Genomic DNA, 18,339 nt, shown 5'->3' with positions numbered 1-18,339 from the left:
GCATCGGTATCGATGAGAGCTGACGCGGGAACACCTTCGACAGTCACAGAAAGCATGTTGGCCGGGCGAACAGGAGGAATTTTCGAAGACCGATAAGAAGCAGTTTCCCCTCCAAAAACTGCAACAGTTAGTTTTCCGAGTGCTGGTCGACAAAATGGGAAGTGGGACGAAGCGGTGATGTAGAGCGCCGGTAAGGGGATGGAGAACGACGTCTGGTCGAACGGGAACTATGAGGCAGATTGGGAGCAGCTGGTGGAGACGGAGAACGCTGTTGAGGGAACGAGTGTGGTCCGGTATAGTAGTCGTCTGATCGGCGAGTGTGGTCTCTTTCGTGCTCAGCATAGCCTCGCCTTTCATCCTGCTGGCGCCGGCGGCAGAAGCGAGATATATGGCCGCGTATGCCACAGTAAAAACAAACCGGACGAGGTGGACGCCACTGAGGGTACGATGGCGCAGCAAGTGCTCTGGTTCCCATCGAAGCCAAATGGTCATAGGAAACGCCAGCAGGCACGGAAGCCACGGTAGGGGTGGGTAGCGAAACAACATCCGCGTAGGTAGGTGTGGAGCGCGCTACCGGAGCAAGATGCGTCGCGGGTGTAGTCATCGCTGTCAACTCCTGCTTTACGACCTCGCGCAAGTCGAAGGTGGGGGTTGGTGCGCAGGCAGCAGGGGGACGCTTTAGGTCTTGTAGTTGAAGCTCCTCGCGGATGATGGTGCGGATAAGAGCACGTAGATCTGGAGAATGAGGAACCTGAGGATCGCTGCTGTCATGTGGAAGACGAATAGACTGCAGCTCGTCGAGGCGTTGACATGTTGAAGTGATGTCTTGGACAGAAGCAGGATTTTGCACGATTAAGGCGTTGAACGCGACAGGCCCAATGCCTTTTAAGATGTGGCGAACGCGTTCGGCTTCCGTCATGCTAGGATTCGCACGGCGGCACAGAGCCAAGACATCCTCTATGTATGAGGTGTAAGACTCTTGGGGAAGTTGGCGGCGCGTTCCCAGCTTCTGTTTGGCGACTTCTGCACGGCCAGACGAGGAAGCGAAGATTTGCCGCAGCTTCGAGGTAAACGTGGACCAATCCGCGATGTCGGATTCGTGGTTGAAATACCACGTCTTCGCAACACCGGTCAAGTAGAAGGCGACATGCCTCAATTTCTGGATGTCGTTCCACTTGTTGCAAGAACTCACGCGGTCGTAGTGGTCGAGCCAATCGTCTACGTCATCACCGCGGAGTCCCGAAAAGACGGGGATCGCGCTGAGGGCTCGTCACAGTCCAAGAGGGCGCCGCAGGTGGGGCCGTCTGTGCGGTAGGGTTTGAGGCGCCGGAAGGGCCGGGGTTGGAAGTGTCCATTGTTGTAGGGGTAGCTGGGTGCAGGCGGCGACCGGAACGGAGCTCCAGGGAGGACGGGAACGCGAGAGGACGTCGGGATCTTGACGTACCTCCACCACTTTATAATACCGAGACCGATCGAGTTGTCCAGCGCTGTTTATTCCACAAAAGGCAACGCCCCCAGCCCACGCGCGAAGAAGTCGAAGAACAGGGAAGATGATGATGGCTATGTACAAATGAAAACGACGAAGTACGTTAATAGTGCTTACAATATATATATATATATATATATATATATATATATATATATATATATATATATATATATATATATATACAGTCGAAACTCGAAACGTCAGCAGTCATGGAGGTATAATGGAATCAGGGTGTAGACGAGCCGTATGTTAAAATACCGCAATATATCTATAGCGGCTCCACAGCCACCGTAGTCCTCCATAAAAAAGCCACAAAATACCAATAAAGAAAGGCGTCAAGTAGGGAGATACGATCTCTCCAATGCTATTCACAGCGTGGTTAAAGGAGGTGTTCAGAGACTTGGATTGGGAAGAATTGGGGATAAGAGTTAACGGAGAATAGCCTAGCAACTTGTGATTCGCTGATGGTATTGCCTTGCTTAGTAACTCAGGGGACAAATTGCAATGCATGCTCACTGACCTGGAGAGGCAAAGCGGAAGGGTGGGTCTAAAAATTTATCTGCAGAAAACTAAAGTAATGTTTAACACTCTTGGAAGAGAACAGCAGTTTATGATAGGTAGCGAGGCACTGGAAGTAGTAATGTAATACACCTACTTGGGGCAGGTAGTGACCGCGGATCTGGGTCATGATACTGAAATAATCAGAATAAGAATGGGCTGGGTGCGTATGGCAGGCATTCTCATATCACGAACAGCAGCCTGCCATTATCCATCAAAAGAAAAGAGTATAACAGATACTTCTTACCAGTACTCACATACGGGGCAGCAACCTGGAGGCTTACGAAAAGGGTTATACTTAAATTGAGGACGACGCAACGGGCTCTGGGAAGAAGAATGATGGATGTAACAATAAGGGATAAGAAAAGAGCAGATTCGCGAAGAAATGCGAGTAAATGACATCTTAGTTGAAATCAAGAAAAAGAAATGGTCATGGGCAGGACATGTAATGAGGAGTGAAGATAGCCGATGGTCTTTAAGGGTTGTGGACTGAATTACAAGAAAAGGGAGGCGTAGCATTGAGCGGCAGAAAGTTAGTTGGGCGGATGAGATTGAAAGTTTTCAGGGACAACATTGCCACAAAAAACACATGAGCGGGGTAGTTGTAGAAGTATGGGATTTTAAGTATGGGATAGGAGAAGCATCTTTATATACGGCTCGTCTACACCCTGATTCCGTAATACCTCCGTGACTGCTGATGTTTCGACTGAATCAAATGCGTTCTCGTAAGCAATGAAAGCTATATACAAGGGTTGTTTATATACCGCACATTTCTCTATCACCTGATTCATAGTGTGAATATGGTCTATCGTTAAGTAGCCTTTACGGAACCCTGCCTGGTCCCTTGGTTGACAGAAGTCTAAGGTGTTCCTGATTATATTTGCGACTACCTTAGTAAATACTTTGTAGGTAATGGACAATAAGCTGATCGGTCTATCATTTTTCAAGTCTTTGGCGTCCCCTTTCTTAAGGATTAGGATTATGTTAGCGTTTTTCCAAGATTCCGGTACATTCGAGGTCATGCAGCATTCCGCATACAAGGTGGCCAGTTTTTCTAGAACAATCTGCCCACCATGCTTCAACAAATCTGCTGTTACCTGATCCTCCCCAGCGGCCTTCTCCCTTTGCTTAGCTCTCAAGGCTTCCTATACTTCTTCCGGTGTTACTTGTGCGATGTGAAATTCCTCTAGACTATTCTCTCATCCGTTATCGTCGTGGGTGTCACTGGTACTGTATAAATCTCTATAGTACTCCTCAGCCACTTGAACTATCTCATCCATGTGGGTAATGATAATGCCGGCTTTGTCTCTTAACGCATAGAACTGATTCCTGCCTGTTTCTATTTTCTTCTTCACTGCTTTTAGGCTTCCTCTATGCCAGAGAGCATGTTCAATTCTATTCATATTATACTTCCTTATGTCAGCTGTTTTAACTGTTCGGGTGAACGCAATTCGTCAATAAACCCACACATGCTACCCTGAGTCATCAATGCGGCCGGATGCGAGACCCTCCTTATGTTGTCAATGAGAAGAAAGGGGGTTAGCCCAGGGGGCCAATTTTTATTGATCATGTCATAAGAAGCCAACAGACAAAGACGCCAAGGACAACACTGGGAGAATTACTTGTATTTACTAATTGAAATAAAATAATGATAAATGAATGGAAAATGAATCCTGGAAATTAAACTTTTTTTTCAGGATCGGAGCTTTCCACGATGGTGAAGGTAGCGCAGTCAACTGCTTCGAGGTTGGATACATAATGAGCCCACACATGATACCAATCCCAAATCCGTCCTACTCTCCCTGCAGCATTGCCGATATTGAGAAGTTTCTAAAGTAAGTTATTTTATTGACGCTATTAGCACAATAAAAATTAACAAATTTGTAATGGTACGCTGGCGCTACTAATCTAACCTTGCATAAATCGAGCAATAAAAGTGCAGGCGACGGTTAAGGCTTGTTTTGTACCACACATCACAGAGCTAAGGTGTTCATCGCTCTGAAAGTGCACAAAATCATTATATGCGCCTTTTTGGTCTCCAGAAAAATGTAAATATAATGCACCGAGTTCAAATTTTAAAGAAATGAGCGGTTTTTAAAGATCATTTAAGAGTGAAGATTTTTAGGTCCAAGTTTATTAATGCAGCACAAAAGCATTCGGTACTAGTAATCGAACTTCTTTAAGAACTTTAATAAGCCGCGCACGTGGTTTATCGTCCCCTTTCTAAAAAAATATTGTAGCGACTGTTGTTTTGAAGGATTGAGTTTTCTGAATCATTACTTATGGTTTATGCGTCGAGATCTAGTCAGGAGGGGGCTTCAACTGAACATCACACACTGGCTATATACAAATAAATACATTAAAGCACATACAAGAACTGGAATCAAGAAAGAAGGAAAGAGACTTGGTGTGAGGAGTGTATAGCGCAAATGTACCTTTTGAAATGTACAGGCAAAAAGAAACACAGGGGGCGCGCACATCAGATTAACTCAACCTAGACGGGGTATCGTAGCACATACGCACCAAATTTTACAGTATATAGCCTAATTTGAGGCGAAGGAAGTGGTCTCCAAGCGCACGCAATTGTTTCTCCTGACGCGTATAAACATGCTGAAAGCGATTGCAGCGGGATTTTGTGTTAGCTTTAAATGACCCAAACGCTGTAATTTCGCCTGAACATTACGCCTCAGCTTGCGCACACTTTCTCTAATAATAACTTTCTTTAATGACTTTTTTTAGGAGACCGTTAAGACAAGTGAACAAGATTTTCAAGCTTTCCTAGGCGCTCGAGCATCGTCGATTTTAGAAATCAGGGTTTCCGCATTAAACCACGCTGGTAAACAACTTGCTATGACCATTCAGAAAAAAACTGTGGGTGCGTAGCTTCTGCGCAAGCGTTTCTGCCCGAAGTGCTCGCCGTTTCTATACAGCGATCCTGTATTCTTAACATATATATTGAAACAGGGTAGCGAGTACGTTCGCATACCCATGAATATGGACGTGGAAAAGGCAGTCTCAAATGCACAATTCCTAGAACAGTGGAAACGTGATGAGTAGACTTCGTGTGTTTCAATTATTTTACCTTTAGGTTGTAATTTCGACACTTCACCTTCGAAAATATTTTTAATGCTAAGCTTTTCTGGACTTTATCATTTGCTGCTTTCATGTGATTGTGCACACACAGACACACAGACATTGGATTTCATCTCGCGGTTTCCGTTCTTCAGTTAAGGACACGCACTTGCACCTTGAATGCACGCTGCGTGCGGCCTTTGAAATGTGAGCTTTCGTAAGTTTACCTCAAGGGGCCCCTCACCAGGCCTGGCCATTTTGAGCTAACAAGCGCAGAGCATACATTGAGCGATAACGATCATGTCTGCAAAGTATTACGTCGCTACGCACCGCGGAAACATGTGAACTTTCAAACCGAACGCCGTTTTTCCTTCTCCTCGGGGCCGCCGCGCTCCAAGCCGGACGGTGACGTAGTTGTGCCCCTGCGTCTACTTAGTCGTGTCCGCATTGTGACGTCGCTCGTGGTGACACGTGACTTCGAGAATTATTCAAGACAACGTCTGTTATCTGTGTGATCTGTTGCTTGAATTGACGAAACGAAGTTTAGAAACACAATAAAACACACAAATGTAATGTCTGCGGATGTACTTACGCTAAATCTGCTTGTTCCCAAGGTCGTGCGGTCGCGTGCGTAGGTACCGAAAGTATGGCATTTTTTATCGTGCTCCAGCGCGTGATCATACTATTCGATCGGCTTGTTCTGACTCAGTATTTGTGTAGCACTAAATTATACCGCTAGTCATGTTTACTTGTGCACAGAGTGCAATATCGGGCTGTGCGCGAACGAGACAACAGCCCGCGCGCGACGCCGTCGGCGGAAATTGTTAGCGCGGGAAAAAAAAAGCGAGGAGAATAAAGAATGAAGGCAGGGCCAGTCACGTATGCGTCACGCGATCCTCGAGGTCTGGTATTGGAGAACCCAGGGAAGGAAAGGCTAGACGGGGCGAGTGGAGAGAGCATCTTGCTTGGCAGTGGAGCCCGCCTGCTGAAATCATGTGTTCGCGGCATTGTGATATTTCTATCTCGAGTATTAATGAGCCGATTTGAAAAAAAAATTTGCGGCACAACGCTCCATAGATGGCACGGAACAAATTCCAGCGTATAACCGAAATTTCCTATGGCGCCTGATGAGGCGTCTTTTAAATATACATCTAAACATATCGTGACTGAAGTGACCGCAGTCTACCTGTGGAAAGGGCGCATCTAAACATATAATCAACGCATGCTTTTGATAGATTTTGACGACGCGATGGGCCTACCTAACTGCTTTGTTTCTAGCGGAGACCGATCAAGGTGTTCCGAACACTAAGAACACCTGCAGGTAAGATATATAAAGTGTAAAGTTAACACGGTATTACAATACGTAGAATTGCAAAACCACAAACAAGATCAAAACAAGATAGAGCGCTGACTCATTCTTTTTTGCATGAAAACGCAGTATCCAAAATCTGTACATATATTTGCTTTTATATTTGCGCAGTGAAGGAGCAGCCGATTGCTTATTTGAAGACACGAGTGATCCAGAGCTCGACGTTAACAGAGTCAACAGCTGCAAACGCTTCCTGGCAAGGGGCGAGCAACTGCTACGTACTGAGGTTAGAAAATATATTGCTTTTATCTGAGAGAGATATGTCCCATATACAGTGTGAATATTGATTCATGAAGCCTGTATCCAATGAACTTTTATCATGTGGGCATTCTGAAACGACCATTTTTATTCTTGTGGGACTAACTCTTATATTTTACTAACATGTGTGCATATTTAATAGCGCTTTTCTGACAGATTGAACCTTTTCGAATATTTCGAAGGCTTTTCACAAGATTAACCATGTTTCGCTGCTACACAAATTAAGCGTACTAAACATTGGTACCGGCGTACCTAAATGCACCCAAGTGTTCTTCTCGTTTTCACTTTGTTGCAACCACTTATTCCGCGTCTCACGCGGCTTCAGTTGAATCCTGCCATCCACAGGGGCCTGTTCTCGGATCTTTCTTGATTTTAATATGCCCTTTCTACTCGCAGATTTGTTTATTTTCTGACGAATGTTTTATACATTGTAAAATAAATATTGGTTGTGATGTAAAGTCTCTTCAACCTTCCTTAAACTGCGTCCATTGATGATGCCTTACGTGCTGCATGGAGCTAAACATTAGTAAATGTATATTGCGTTATAACACTATTTGTCCTGCCTATAGCCTCAACGACTGCCCTCATCAATCCGCAAAACACCTACCGCTAACATGGCGTTTATATAAGTGGTAATCTTTAAAAAAACAGCCTCTAGGATACCTAGTGCCCAAAGAAAACTGCTCTTTATGTTACTCTAAGAAAATATTTTTCCCTGCATCAGTTCCATAAACGTTTCTCTTGCGCACCACATGGAATGCCCCCCCCCCCCCCTTCTATAATATAATATTTTTGCTTTATTCGTATATTTACAGTACCCTCAGAAAAAGTATACATTATAGATGGGAGAGGCTACATAAAGGAGGTAAAAATGATGTACATCTGAATATTCTGAATCTCTCTGGGGTCCACATCAGGTCACAAGAATAGATGAACTTGCAGTAGTACAATATTGCATGGCTCATTTCTTTCTAACGAAGCCCTATTTTGCTTCTAGGCTTTGATTCTATTACTCTCTTTCCGCTGGAAGAAATCGCGCTTTTATCTTTTTCAGAAACATAATATCACAACGCATCTCACTGCTCCCTCAGGATATAACCCGGTGCCTTATCCTTTCGCTCGTCGCGATTTTGTGCATAAGGTTATTTCAGTGCGCCATAAAAGCATCACGCGCTCGCAATCATTCCGTAATGCGCCTTCAATTGATTGCAATAATCTACCTAGAACATCGGTAAGCATTAGTGACCGCATTCATGTTAAGCATGCATGAACTAACACGAAATCAAATGATATTAAGCCAAATGCTGTATAATTCCTAAGCAAGAAGACTGTCTGTTGTTACCGCGTAGTATTGCGTATTTATTTAGCCCTTGTTGTGCAACTCACTTTAGCTATTGTTTCTGTATTATCACCCGTTTTCCACTCTAAATTATTTATTTTGTTCTTCTGTGCACTCCAGTTTTCTAATCTATTCTTAAATTATGCGTATCATTTTTCATACCTCCCGCCTGCAACGTACTAAGTTCCTTGCGGGTTCTACAGAAAAGAAACAGCAAATGAAAAATAAAAAAAAATTGAAATTAACAAACGTGCGGTGCTTTCATCGCGTGAGACAAGACACAGCGTTTAAATATTGCGCATTGATGTTGCACCTACTCTTTTGCAGGCCACTTTGATTGAATTGTTTACACTTTCCAGCACCTTTCAACACATCAGGGCTATTGCTATCACAATATACGAAACTACTAATACATCGAGTCATATCAGCAGATGCATGACACTAGCTTTCTGTCTGGGTGTACATTCTATAATACCGTGCTTTAGGTTATCATAGGCGCAAGACCATGGATAGGGCTCATAATCTTCGTAACGAATTTCTGTTACCACCACAGAAGTATCAGCCACCACCACTATTCAAGGAAAGTATAAACAAGATGAAACAGTGCTGAAATTTCTTTGTCACCACATGCACCTTGTAGCTCCGGGGACATGCACTGCAATGGTGACGCGATAGCACATTTTAACGGCGACTCTCGACTTCTACCGAAACTGAGCTGTCCGCTGAGGCGTGCGCGGCACGGCCGACGTGAAAATGTTTGTGCTCTCACGTGTGCAGTTTTCCGTACGGCAGTTACCTATCTCACTAAGGTGTATCTGCCCCGAGTATGCCTATATGTTGTGTCGACATTCAATAGCAATAATACTCTTCGCTGACGCAGAGGGAAGTCCTATGGGACCTCCCCTTCCCTCGCCTTCTGCCGACATGTGGGCACTTCAGCGTGGAGAGAACTAAGCGCCTGTTTAGCCTCCCCACACCGGTATTAGAGAGGGGGGTGGAGAGCGGGGGACGGCTTAATGTGGTAGTCAGGCTTGCGCTACCCATAAGTTTAGCGCTGTGCCAGCGATATGAAAACTCAAGGTTTGCTTACATACATGAAGTGCTTAGCGCGCTAGCGTTATATAAAACGTTTATTTTGCGTGTTACAACAAGATATATTTTACAGGCGCACCTAAAGGGGGGCTCGGTATCTACGATTTGTTTACCTTTACGGGGATCATTCGCCGATACCGACAAATGCATGAGTAGCGTCTGCAAGCGCAAGAAAAGCCTTGGGTATGACGCGGAAGGTCCCGGCAGGCACATGGTGTCAGCACTGCTCCCTGGATGTGTTATTTTATTGCTTGGCGTTGTATTTGTTACTTGTGTACCTCACAGTGAATCTTATATATTAACGTGAGCACGTTGCCAAACCTAAGGTGCCGTGATGAACACGTGCCTCATAGTATCAATCAAAGCAGCGGGGGTAAAATGGGCTTGCGTATTAGACGCCTATGACTTTCATGCTCGCAGGACTTGTTGAAGGGCAGTATTGTCAGTGAAACATACCCGAAAGGAATAACTTGCGTCCGCTTTTTCATATGCGAGCATTGTGAGAGAAAAAAAACCGTAGACCGCTGCTACAGCAGTCAATCCTCGTGAGCAGGATCGCCCCCACAGGTTCCATGACTCCCTGACGCCCACTCAACATGTGTATTCTCGATTGAACTGCCATCTGCACCATCTTAGTGCTCACCACATCGCCTTCTCGTGTGCTGCCGTTGATGTCAATTTCTTTTCAAGAAGTAGTCTTAAATTGCGTCTAATTTTTCAAAATGCCCTGAATAAATGAGCGTGGCAATACTATTTTCATTATTATTCTAGCAATCGACTTATCGCATTTACTTGATCGGATGATGGGCGCATCGTCCTGATTATATTTTCTTATACTTTTTTTTCGACAATACCGCAACGCATAATAAAGGGATTGCACAAACATAATTTTTTGAAGTGGATGTTGTAGTAGCTCCAAATGATAGGGTTACTTAATATTGGTTCTACGGTTGGGGCACTGCCAATGGAGGGACAGTCACCTCGTCAAACCTATTCGTTGAGTCCGTTACAGCGCCTGCCCTCCATATTTTTTTCAAAATAATATTTCATTGTGCTGATTGAATAAATGAACAATAATTGATTTGATTGATCATTACGTTTTTCGCATGCATGAAATAACACATGTCACATGAGAAAGCGCGCAGTAATATAGCCTCTTTACGAACCTACGCAATTAACGACTACGCCATGCTTCCCGTGTTAAAAGACAGCAAGATCACCCAGCTGCCAAACCGAAACTCACACTCGGCAGCTGCTTTCATGCTCCAAAATTGGTGTCTCAGGCAGAAGAGAATGTTACCAAAATTTAAAGCAACGAAGTAAGGATACCTGACCTGTTCAATAGCCATCCGGTTTTCGTACGCAGATACATGACGAAGATCTTGCCTCTCAGTTCTTCTATAGTGGTAATACAGTAGTGCAAAAAAAGATTGAGAACATGTCATTTTTGCGCGACTAGCACGGTAGCAGTTCAAACTGTAGAGACTATCGTTATTTGCTTGGGGCAGGTTTTCAACGCCACATTGGTCATCTCGAACATGCCCACATTTATTAACCCAATTTTTAAGCAGTGAAGGTGCGAATGTATGTGATACCATAAAAAGAAAGAGTATCTGCCTGCATTCAACTCTAGTAAAGTGGACGTAAAGCGAAGCTGGTGCAGACCTTATACAAGTACCACCAACACAACAGACGTTCGGCGATGTTACACAAGCACCACCACCACAAGCGTGTGCGTCACGCAGGCACGCACGAGTGCTAAAGTGCAGCGTACATCCTTACTCTACTAGGCTGTCCACTAAGCAATGGTGATTTATGTGCGATCGCACAAGCGCCAGCGAGCCGCTGTTGTGATAGTTTCTGCGCTCCTGATAAGCTTCGCGCGGCACGCTAGAAGTGGCCTATAAGAACACGATGCTCTGTGCAATAAACAATGTATTTTCTGCTGGACCTTCATTCTTGCTCGTCGTAGTTATCACATTGAGGAACTAAATATATATTTAAACATAAATTGCGTAGCAAAACAAATGAGTACGACATACGCTCACGCTGCAGGCACGATAACTTCGAATTGTTATTCGAACATACAAGGAAACATAAAACTGTTACGCGGTAACTGAAAGACAAGGCCCTTTTCCAGCGGCTGTTCGAGGTCTATATGAGTGGTCTATATGAGAGATGACGGTACTGTTTGCATAGCATACATTCATTTTTTGTAAGCCCTCCTCCTACCGCAACTGCGTCATTGAACTAACTGAATTTCTCAAAACAGAATGTGTCAGAAAATGCGTAAAGAAGAATTTCCACACATCCGACACACATGATAGCATCGAACTGTAAATCGAATATACGCGAAGACATAATTCTCTTACGCGAGAACTCAAACACAAAGACCTATTCCAGTTGCAGTTTTCAGGGTGAGCACGCCACGAAAAAACCCTACGAACTACAGGCTAGCAGCTTCGCTGTAAATCTCATCCATAATCCTGACATGACATCATGAAGTGTTGGAGAAAATTAGGCATCACGCCTTGCTTTTTTGCGAATGGACAAACGCAACTCTTGGAGTCACCGTTGTAGCCAAATCAATATCTGCAAATAAGCACCATGCTGAGAGACATTCAGATTCAGGAATGGCCACGTCCGTTGATTGTGACCTGAATAATATAGCGAAGCACAAGCTTGCGAAGCCGTGCACAGTGGCCCACAAAACGCCAGCTTAGAGCGCGAGTAGAACTGCCTTCGCCAATCACCGGATCCGCATTTACCCGTAATCAAGACATGAACACGACCGTGCTCTTTTCCCCAAGTGGATTTCTTAAAATTCTATGCTGGAGGGGGGAGGGGCTTTCTGCAAAAGGACTACGCCTTGAAGGGCGATTACAATGTTTTCAAGTAATACCACTGATCATGCAGAAAGCCAGATGTGTAAAATTACAAATTTTCACTATTTTACTCCTTCACATATGGGTGCTTATTGCAAGACGTGAAGTCCTTACGACACATTACCTGGTAAAAACCTAAACATGGCTACATTTTCTCACATTGCACGCCCGCAAAAACTGTCAATCTGCAAGGCAACTTTGTTAGGAACTTCTTGCCCTATAGTTAAGGAGGACAATGACGCAGACAAGGCCACTATGCGGTGAATGCGACAAAGCGTGCGATACGAATGGCACCGCTCGTGCGGCGATGCAGGGTGGTCACGTTCTTGCTTCGCGCGGCTCCTCAAAAAATTCTTCATGACGCCACGCGTAAGCACACGTGTGTTCCAGTCTCACCACATACTCACCCTAATGCGACCCATGCCGACATTCTCTGTGTTAACTACAATTCCAATTTCGCTCCTTTACGGGACAATGTTGCCCGCCACTCTTTATAACAATGGTGAGAGCAGTGTGATATTAACGCCGACATGTTTTCAGTATCATCATCATCATCATCATCAGCCTGGTTACGCCCACTGCAGGGCAAAGGCCTCTCCCATACTTCTCCAACTACCCCGGTCATGTACTAATTGTGGCCATGTTGTCCCTGCAAACTTCTTAATCTCATCCGCCCACCTAACTTTCTGCCGCCCTCTGCTACGCTTCCCTTCCCTTGGAATCCATTCCGTAACTCTTAATCACCATCGGTTATCTTCCCTCCTCGTTACGTGTCCTGCCCATGCCCATTTCTTTTTCTTGATTTCAACTAAGACATAATTAACTCGCGTTTGTTCCCTCACCCAATCAGCTCTTTTCTTATCCCTTAACGTTACACCTATCATTCTTCTTTCCATAGCTCGTTGCGTTGTCCTCAATTTAAGTAGAACCCTTTTCGTAAGCCTCCAGGTTTCTGCCCCGTAGGTGAGTACTGATAAGACACAGCTGTTATAAACGTTTCTCTTGGGGGATAATGGTAACCTGCTGTTCATGATCTGAGAATGCCTGCCAAACGCAACCCCAGCCCATTCTTATTCTTCTGATTATTTCAGTCTCATAATCCGGATCCGCACTCACTATCTGTCCTAAGTAAATGTATTCCCTTACCACTTCCAGTGCCTCACTAACTATTGTAAACTGCTGTTCTCTTCCGAGACTCTTAATAATTACTTTAGTTTTCTGCAGATTAATTTTTACACCCACCCTTCGGCTTTGCCTCTCCAGGTCAGTGAGCATGCATTGCAGTTGATCCCCTGAGTTACTAAGCAAGGCAATATCATCAGCGAATCGCAAGTTACTGAGGTATTCTCCATTAACTCTTATCCCCAATTCTTCCCAATCCAGGTCTCTGAATACCTCCTGTAAGCACGCTGTGAATAGCATTGGGGAGATCGTATCTCCCTGCCTGACGCCTTTCTTTATTGGGAATTTGTTGCTTTCTTTATGGAGGACTATGGTGGCTGTGGAGCCGCTATAGATATCTTTCAGTATTTTTACATACGGCTCGTCTACACCCTGATTCCGCAATGCCTCCATGACTGCTGAGGTTTCGACTGAGTCAAACACTTTCTCGTAATCAATGAAAGCTATATATAAAGGTTGGTTATAGTCCGCACATTTTTCTATCACCTGATTGATAGTTTTAACATGGTCTATTGTTGAGTAGCCTTTACGGAATCCTGCCTGGTCCTTTGGTTGACGGAAGTCTAAGGTGTTCCTGATTCTATTTGCAATTACCTTAGTAAATACTTTGTAGGCAACGGACAGTAAGCTGATTGGTTTATAATTTTTCAAGTCTTTGGCGTCCCCTTTCTTATGGATTATGATTATTTTACCGTTTTTCCAAGATTCCGGTACGCTCGAAGTCATGCGTCAATGCGTTTTGAGTATGGTGAGCCTTTTCTGCTCGCGCTTTCTCCCCACCTTCTGACGTGTCAACACAACGCACCCAGCTCCCTCCATTATTTCTACACAAAAGCTGACCCCACCATAAGGGAGGTTGTTCTTGAGCATGCCAAGGCACTGAAATAATATTGTGTAGCAAGATGATGTTCCTTTTACCATTACCTGCCTTGATCGCCAAGCTAAACCCGCCTGTTGCTACAAGCCACCACTACTAGCACCACCATGTTCTTTTAGTAGGCTACGTTACATCTCGCGGTGGTAAATTTAGCTCAGATGTAATCGTTACTCATTTTCATTTGTGTTTTTAACACTTTATCAAACAGACAGATGGACCATGCTCATTCCGTTGCTACACTGGCCGCAAGTCTTCCTTTCAGCTGCCAGAACGAGAGGGTAAACGCTGCAACAAGTTCGATTCATCTCAGGTAATTGTTCATTTGTGAGCTTCTCTTTCATTCCCAACATTTCCAGCCCAAATCAGGGTCACTGAGTTGCCAATCGTCGCAATGTTTGCCTAGATATTGAGGGTTAATCCAATACAGTGTATCAATTACAGCTACCGACAAGCCTTGTTCTTGGGATTTGTAAATGGCATGCAAGGGCTACGACATGGCCTTTGATGAATTAGAGAAAGCTTAAGGTTTAGAGATATTGCGTAGTCAAGAAGCGCACACAGCATACGGGAATATGTAAACAAATTGCTATAGAGTCCACAGCTACTCGAGTTCTTCACAGAACAGCCAGGGAAATAAATATTAGGAAGTTGGCCAGACAACCAGAAACAATCTTTCCAAGGAAGCTGACTGCACGTGTAAAAGTTTTGAAGCTCTTAGGTAAGAACTGACTAGCCCTGATAACCATTCGCAAATGCTCCAAACTGAGGCTTCCTGGTGATATTGTACTGGTGAGAAATCATGGAGATAACTTACAACAGATTGAGTACCTTGGCCGACAAAGTGTGTCGGTAGGTCTGAAGGACAATATCCAGAGCCATCATGTAAAATTCCACGCCCTAGGAAAATAACGAGAAATCGTGATTGGAACTCAGCCTCGAGAATCCTTGAAAGAGTTCATATGCGTAGGCTAATTATTCACAGGAGATCATGACCTTCAGGATACGATTTGCCGATGAACAAATGTACTTAGGCGCATGCGACATTCACGATCAGACAAATTACCAGCTGGTTACATGTATTATAAAAATGTTACAATCTACTGTTGCTAGCATAAGCCGCACAAATGTTAAAGTCAATGAAGATACTTCGCATTAACCTAAGAAAGCGTCGTGCGATTGCAGTGAAAGGTTGTCATAAGGTGAAGAGACAGAAAGAGGGGTGTGGGGATTACAGGACATGTGGGTGATGAATGGCCTTGTTGAGAGTATGAAGATGGAAGGGAGGTGGCCAGTAGATGTAAGGCGTGGGACCGATAATTGTTGCTGATATCAGAATGGGAAACGGTCAAAGGTCAGTGTATCTGAGGAGGCTTACGCAATACGGGGTGGGATAAAATAAGGTAATTGGCCGACAAAAGATGGTTTCAGCTGACGCAAGACATGTATTACCAGATCAATGGAACTTCTTCGTGGTATGTGCACAATATCAAATTTATCTTCTTAGGCTGTTGATACCGATGCTAGCAATAGGTGTTTCAGTGGTGACCATAATCAGAATGGCGATGATGAATCCCCAACATTTCCCTCAAGCATGTATAAACGTATAAATGTGCCAAGTTTTGCCTATTCATGCAATTAAAGTCCACATTCCGATGAAAAGAAATCGGAAGTGTACGACTAAAGGTAAACAGGCACATGTGAATCAGAGGTACGCTATTGCAACCTGACATATTAGAGTTCTATGAACATGAGGCATACGTTCATATCTTCCACATTAATAGCATTGCCGAGGTGTGAAGTGTACCACTGAACTAATATTCAAATCGAAAAGTGCTAGATATATATAAACCTTTCGCTAGTGATGAAATTTCGAAGATCTAGTTAAATCAGGGATGAGGCAAACTGAAGTTTAAAAAGTCTGACCACAGTCAAGCTCTCTTGATTGTGCAGGAAGCCGACACAATAAAGCTAAATCTCTAGGAGGAAAGTAAGGATCACTTTAGGAGTAATTAATCGACAATTCAACCTTGTCGTTAAGTATTTGTTAGACTAATCCGAACGAATGTCCACAACTACTGCTCAAAATTTAGAAAATGACAGTTCGGCTAAGGGCTCGAAAACAATGCTGCTAGTAGTTTGGGGTGCGCATTCATATTTTCACCACAGGTAATGACATCACGCGATTAGAACGGCATTTGTCACAAATTACTGATCGGAAGCTTTATGGATGCCTAGTTAAAATATTGTGTCAATTTTTGAAAGGACTGTCATTATTTAGTTACATTCCACGCCTCTTTTCCAGCGCATGATGGCCTTAGTTGCCTTTGTGCCATAAAACACAATACAATACAATTCTTTTCTTTTCAGATATGCAACAACGGAAAGTGTACATAAAATAATAGATTACTGCTGTGTCACGATGCAGGCGTTTTCACCGTTGGATGTTCTTGAACTTGTTCGGCACGAATATATTTAAATATTCAAGGCGAAGGAGATGCTTTCTGCCACACACCAACACGCTTCAGAAGATCTTAAGGACATATGCATAAACCAAAATATTACTTAGGAACGGCCCCTAGATACAAAGGCAACAATGAGCCTCCTGTCTACTTAAATAAATGAGCAAAATTTGTATGAAGCATTGTTTGGTGTGGAGTATCGGAGGATTTTAATGGGAAGAATGGTGCAGGCGTCGAATGGGCTGCGGGTGAGGCAATCAGCTGAAGACGGGTGGCCAGAAAACGTGGCGAGACAGAGCAAGAACTTAGGCTAGGGAGCTCTAGAGAGGCTGAGTTCGGTGTACCACTGGACGCTCAAAGGACGTCACTGCGACATCATTTGCACTGGAGTCGTGCGACCTCTTGGAGCGCGACCTCCAGTGCGACCTCTGCACTGGAGTCGTGCGAAAAGAGTTTAAAACGAGCTTAAAAAATACATTTAAGCTGTAACACTTGCAGTCTATTTGTATGCCTCGCCGAAGCTTTATGACAAAAGAAGTAATATTGACAAACCGATCAACCATATTTTGGAAAAGTCCAGTGGAAGTAACATGTTTTTGGTGGACTTAGGGCACAGCTCGCATGGAAGGTTGGCAGCACTGTGCCGAGCTACAATTTTCATCTTAATGGTATGAAGAGAAATGATGAAATCGTGTTTATTTATGTAGGGTAAATGTAGCCCTTGTAGGAAATTGCCTTAAAGACGTTAGGGAGTTAAAATAGCCGTTGTACAAAACGTTGCCTACGTCAGTGACACAACTGAATCCAAAATTTATTCCAAAACATTCCAATTGGGGGCTTTAGTTGGTATAGGAAATATAGGTGGCATGTTAGCAATGATGCGTGGATAAAATGAAGTTAGAGAATCGCGTGCTTGCAGATAATTGTTAAACAATCAGTTGATTTCTAAGTTGGCATCTCAGAAGAAACATGTATAATAATTTATTCCTGTTCACGCGAATCTAAAGTGGCAACTTGCGTAGGGTTCTTTTGAAATGTGAAGCACCGTATGACTAACCTGCAGAAAATGATCAGGTGTGGGCTGTTCACAATTTCGTAATAAATAAGTCAGGGTTCTAGAGCGATATACACGTTTTTACAGTCAGAGCGAATGTTTCCTGCTTTGCTAGGAGAAATATATTAGGTTCGGATTGAATTTAAAGAAAGAAAGTTTGGCGCAACCCTTCTCCAATTGACTGCAAGTGGTATAAAGTTCAGTATTGAATATCGCAGTGACACAACGCATTACCGCCGTCAAAACGAGTTATGTATGCGGCATGTACTGTAGCGAGTTTCCTCTTTCACGATTCCCTCAGAGCAGTCAGTGCCATATAGTGCCGCCGCCGCGAAACGGGCGCCTGGATTTGAAATACAGCGATCAATTGATGCGCGTAAAAACTGAATCATACGTGATGCAGAAAGTGGGCTCCTCTCTCGGGCTGCTTTCTGTACATGCTTCGCCGTCTAGTGGCACTGCCGTGATGTGCGCGGCTGTCCTTCTAGACGAGAATCGTGGTGCGCTGGTGCTGGCTATGTTGCTGAGAGGTCCACTGAACAGTGGCTCATGCCCGGCGCAGTGACGGCGCATCTCGCTAAAGCGTTCCCTTCAAGGACATCTGTGGCGGTGCCGATGTACTGACGCGCCGAAAACCATAACGGGAGATGAGCGAGCGTGTGAGCAGTGCAAATAAAGTTATGTGAGTCTCGCAACTCGACGTAG

General features: G+C 44.2%; 1 protein-coding gene across 1 annotated transcript in view; it reads left to right on the top strand.

Moving 5' to 3' along the window:
• LOC140213790 (venom metalloproteinase antarease-like TtrivMP_A) overlaps positions 1-16,759 on the top strand; it is a 38,665-nt gene extending 21,906 nt beyond the window's left edge. Inside the window, exons 5-8 of the mRNA XM_072285114.1 lie at positions 3,745-3,882; positions 6,600-6,714; positions 14,330-14,431; positions 16,489-16,759. Coding sequence (XP_072141215.1) covers positions 3,745-3,882; positions 6,600-6,714; positions 14,330-14,431; positions 16,489-16,515 — 382 coding nt within the window. The 3' untranslated portion in view covers positions 16,516-16,759. The remainder of the gene's footprint in view (positions 1-3,744; positions 3,883-6,599; positions 6,715-14,329; positions 14,432-16,488) is intronic.
• The last annotated feature ends 1,580 nt before the right edge of the window (positions 16,760-18,339 follow it).

This window comes from Dermacentor andersoni, chromosome 10 (assembly GCF_023375885.2).
Source record: "Dermacentor andersoni chromosome 10, qqDerAnde1_hic_scaffold, whole genome shotgun sequence".
Taxonomy (NCBI): Eukaryota; Metazoa; Arthropoda; class Arachnida; order Ixodida; family Ixodidae; genus Dermacentor; species Dermacentor andersoni.
Note: the sequence above shows the minus strand (reverse complement) of the source record. Positions and strands in the feature narration are given on the sequence as shown.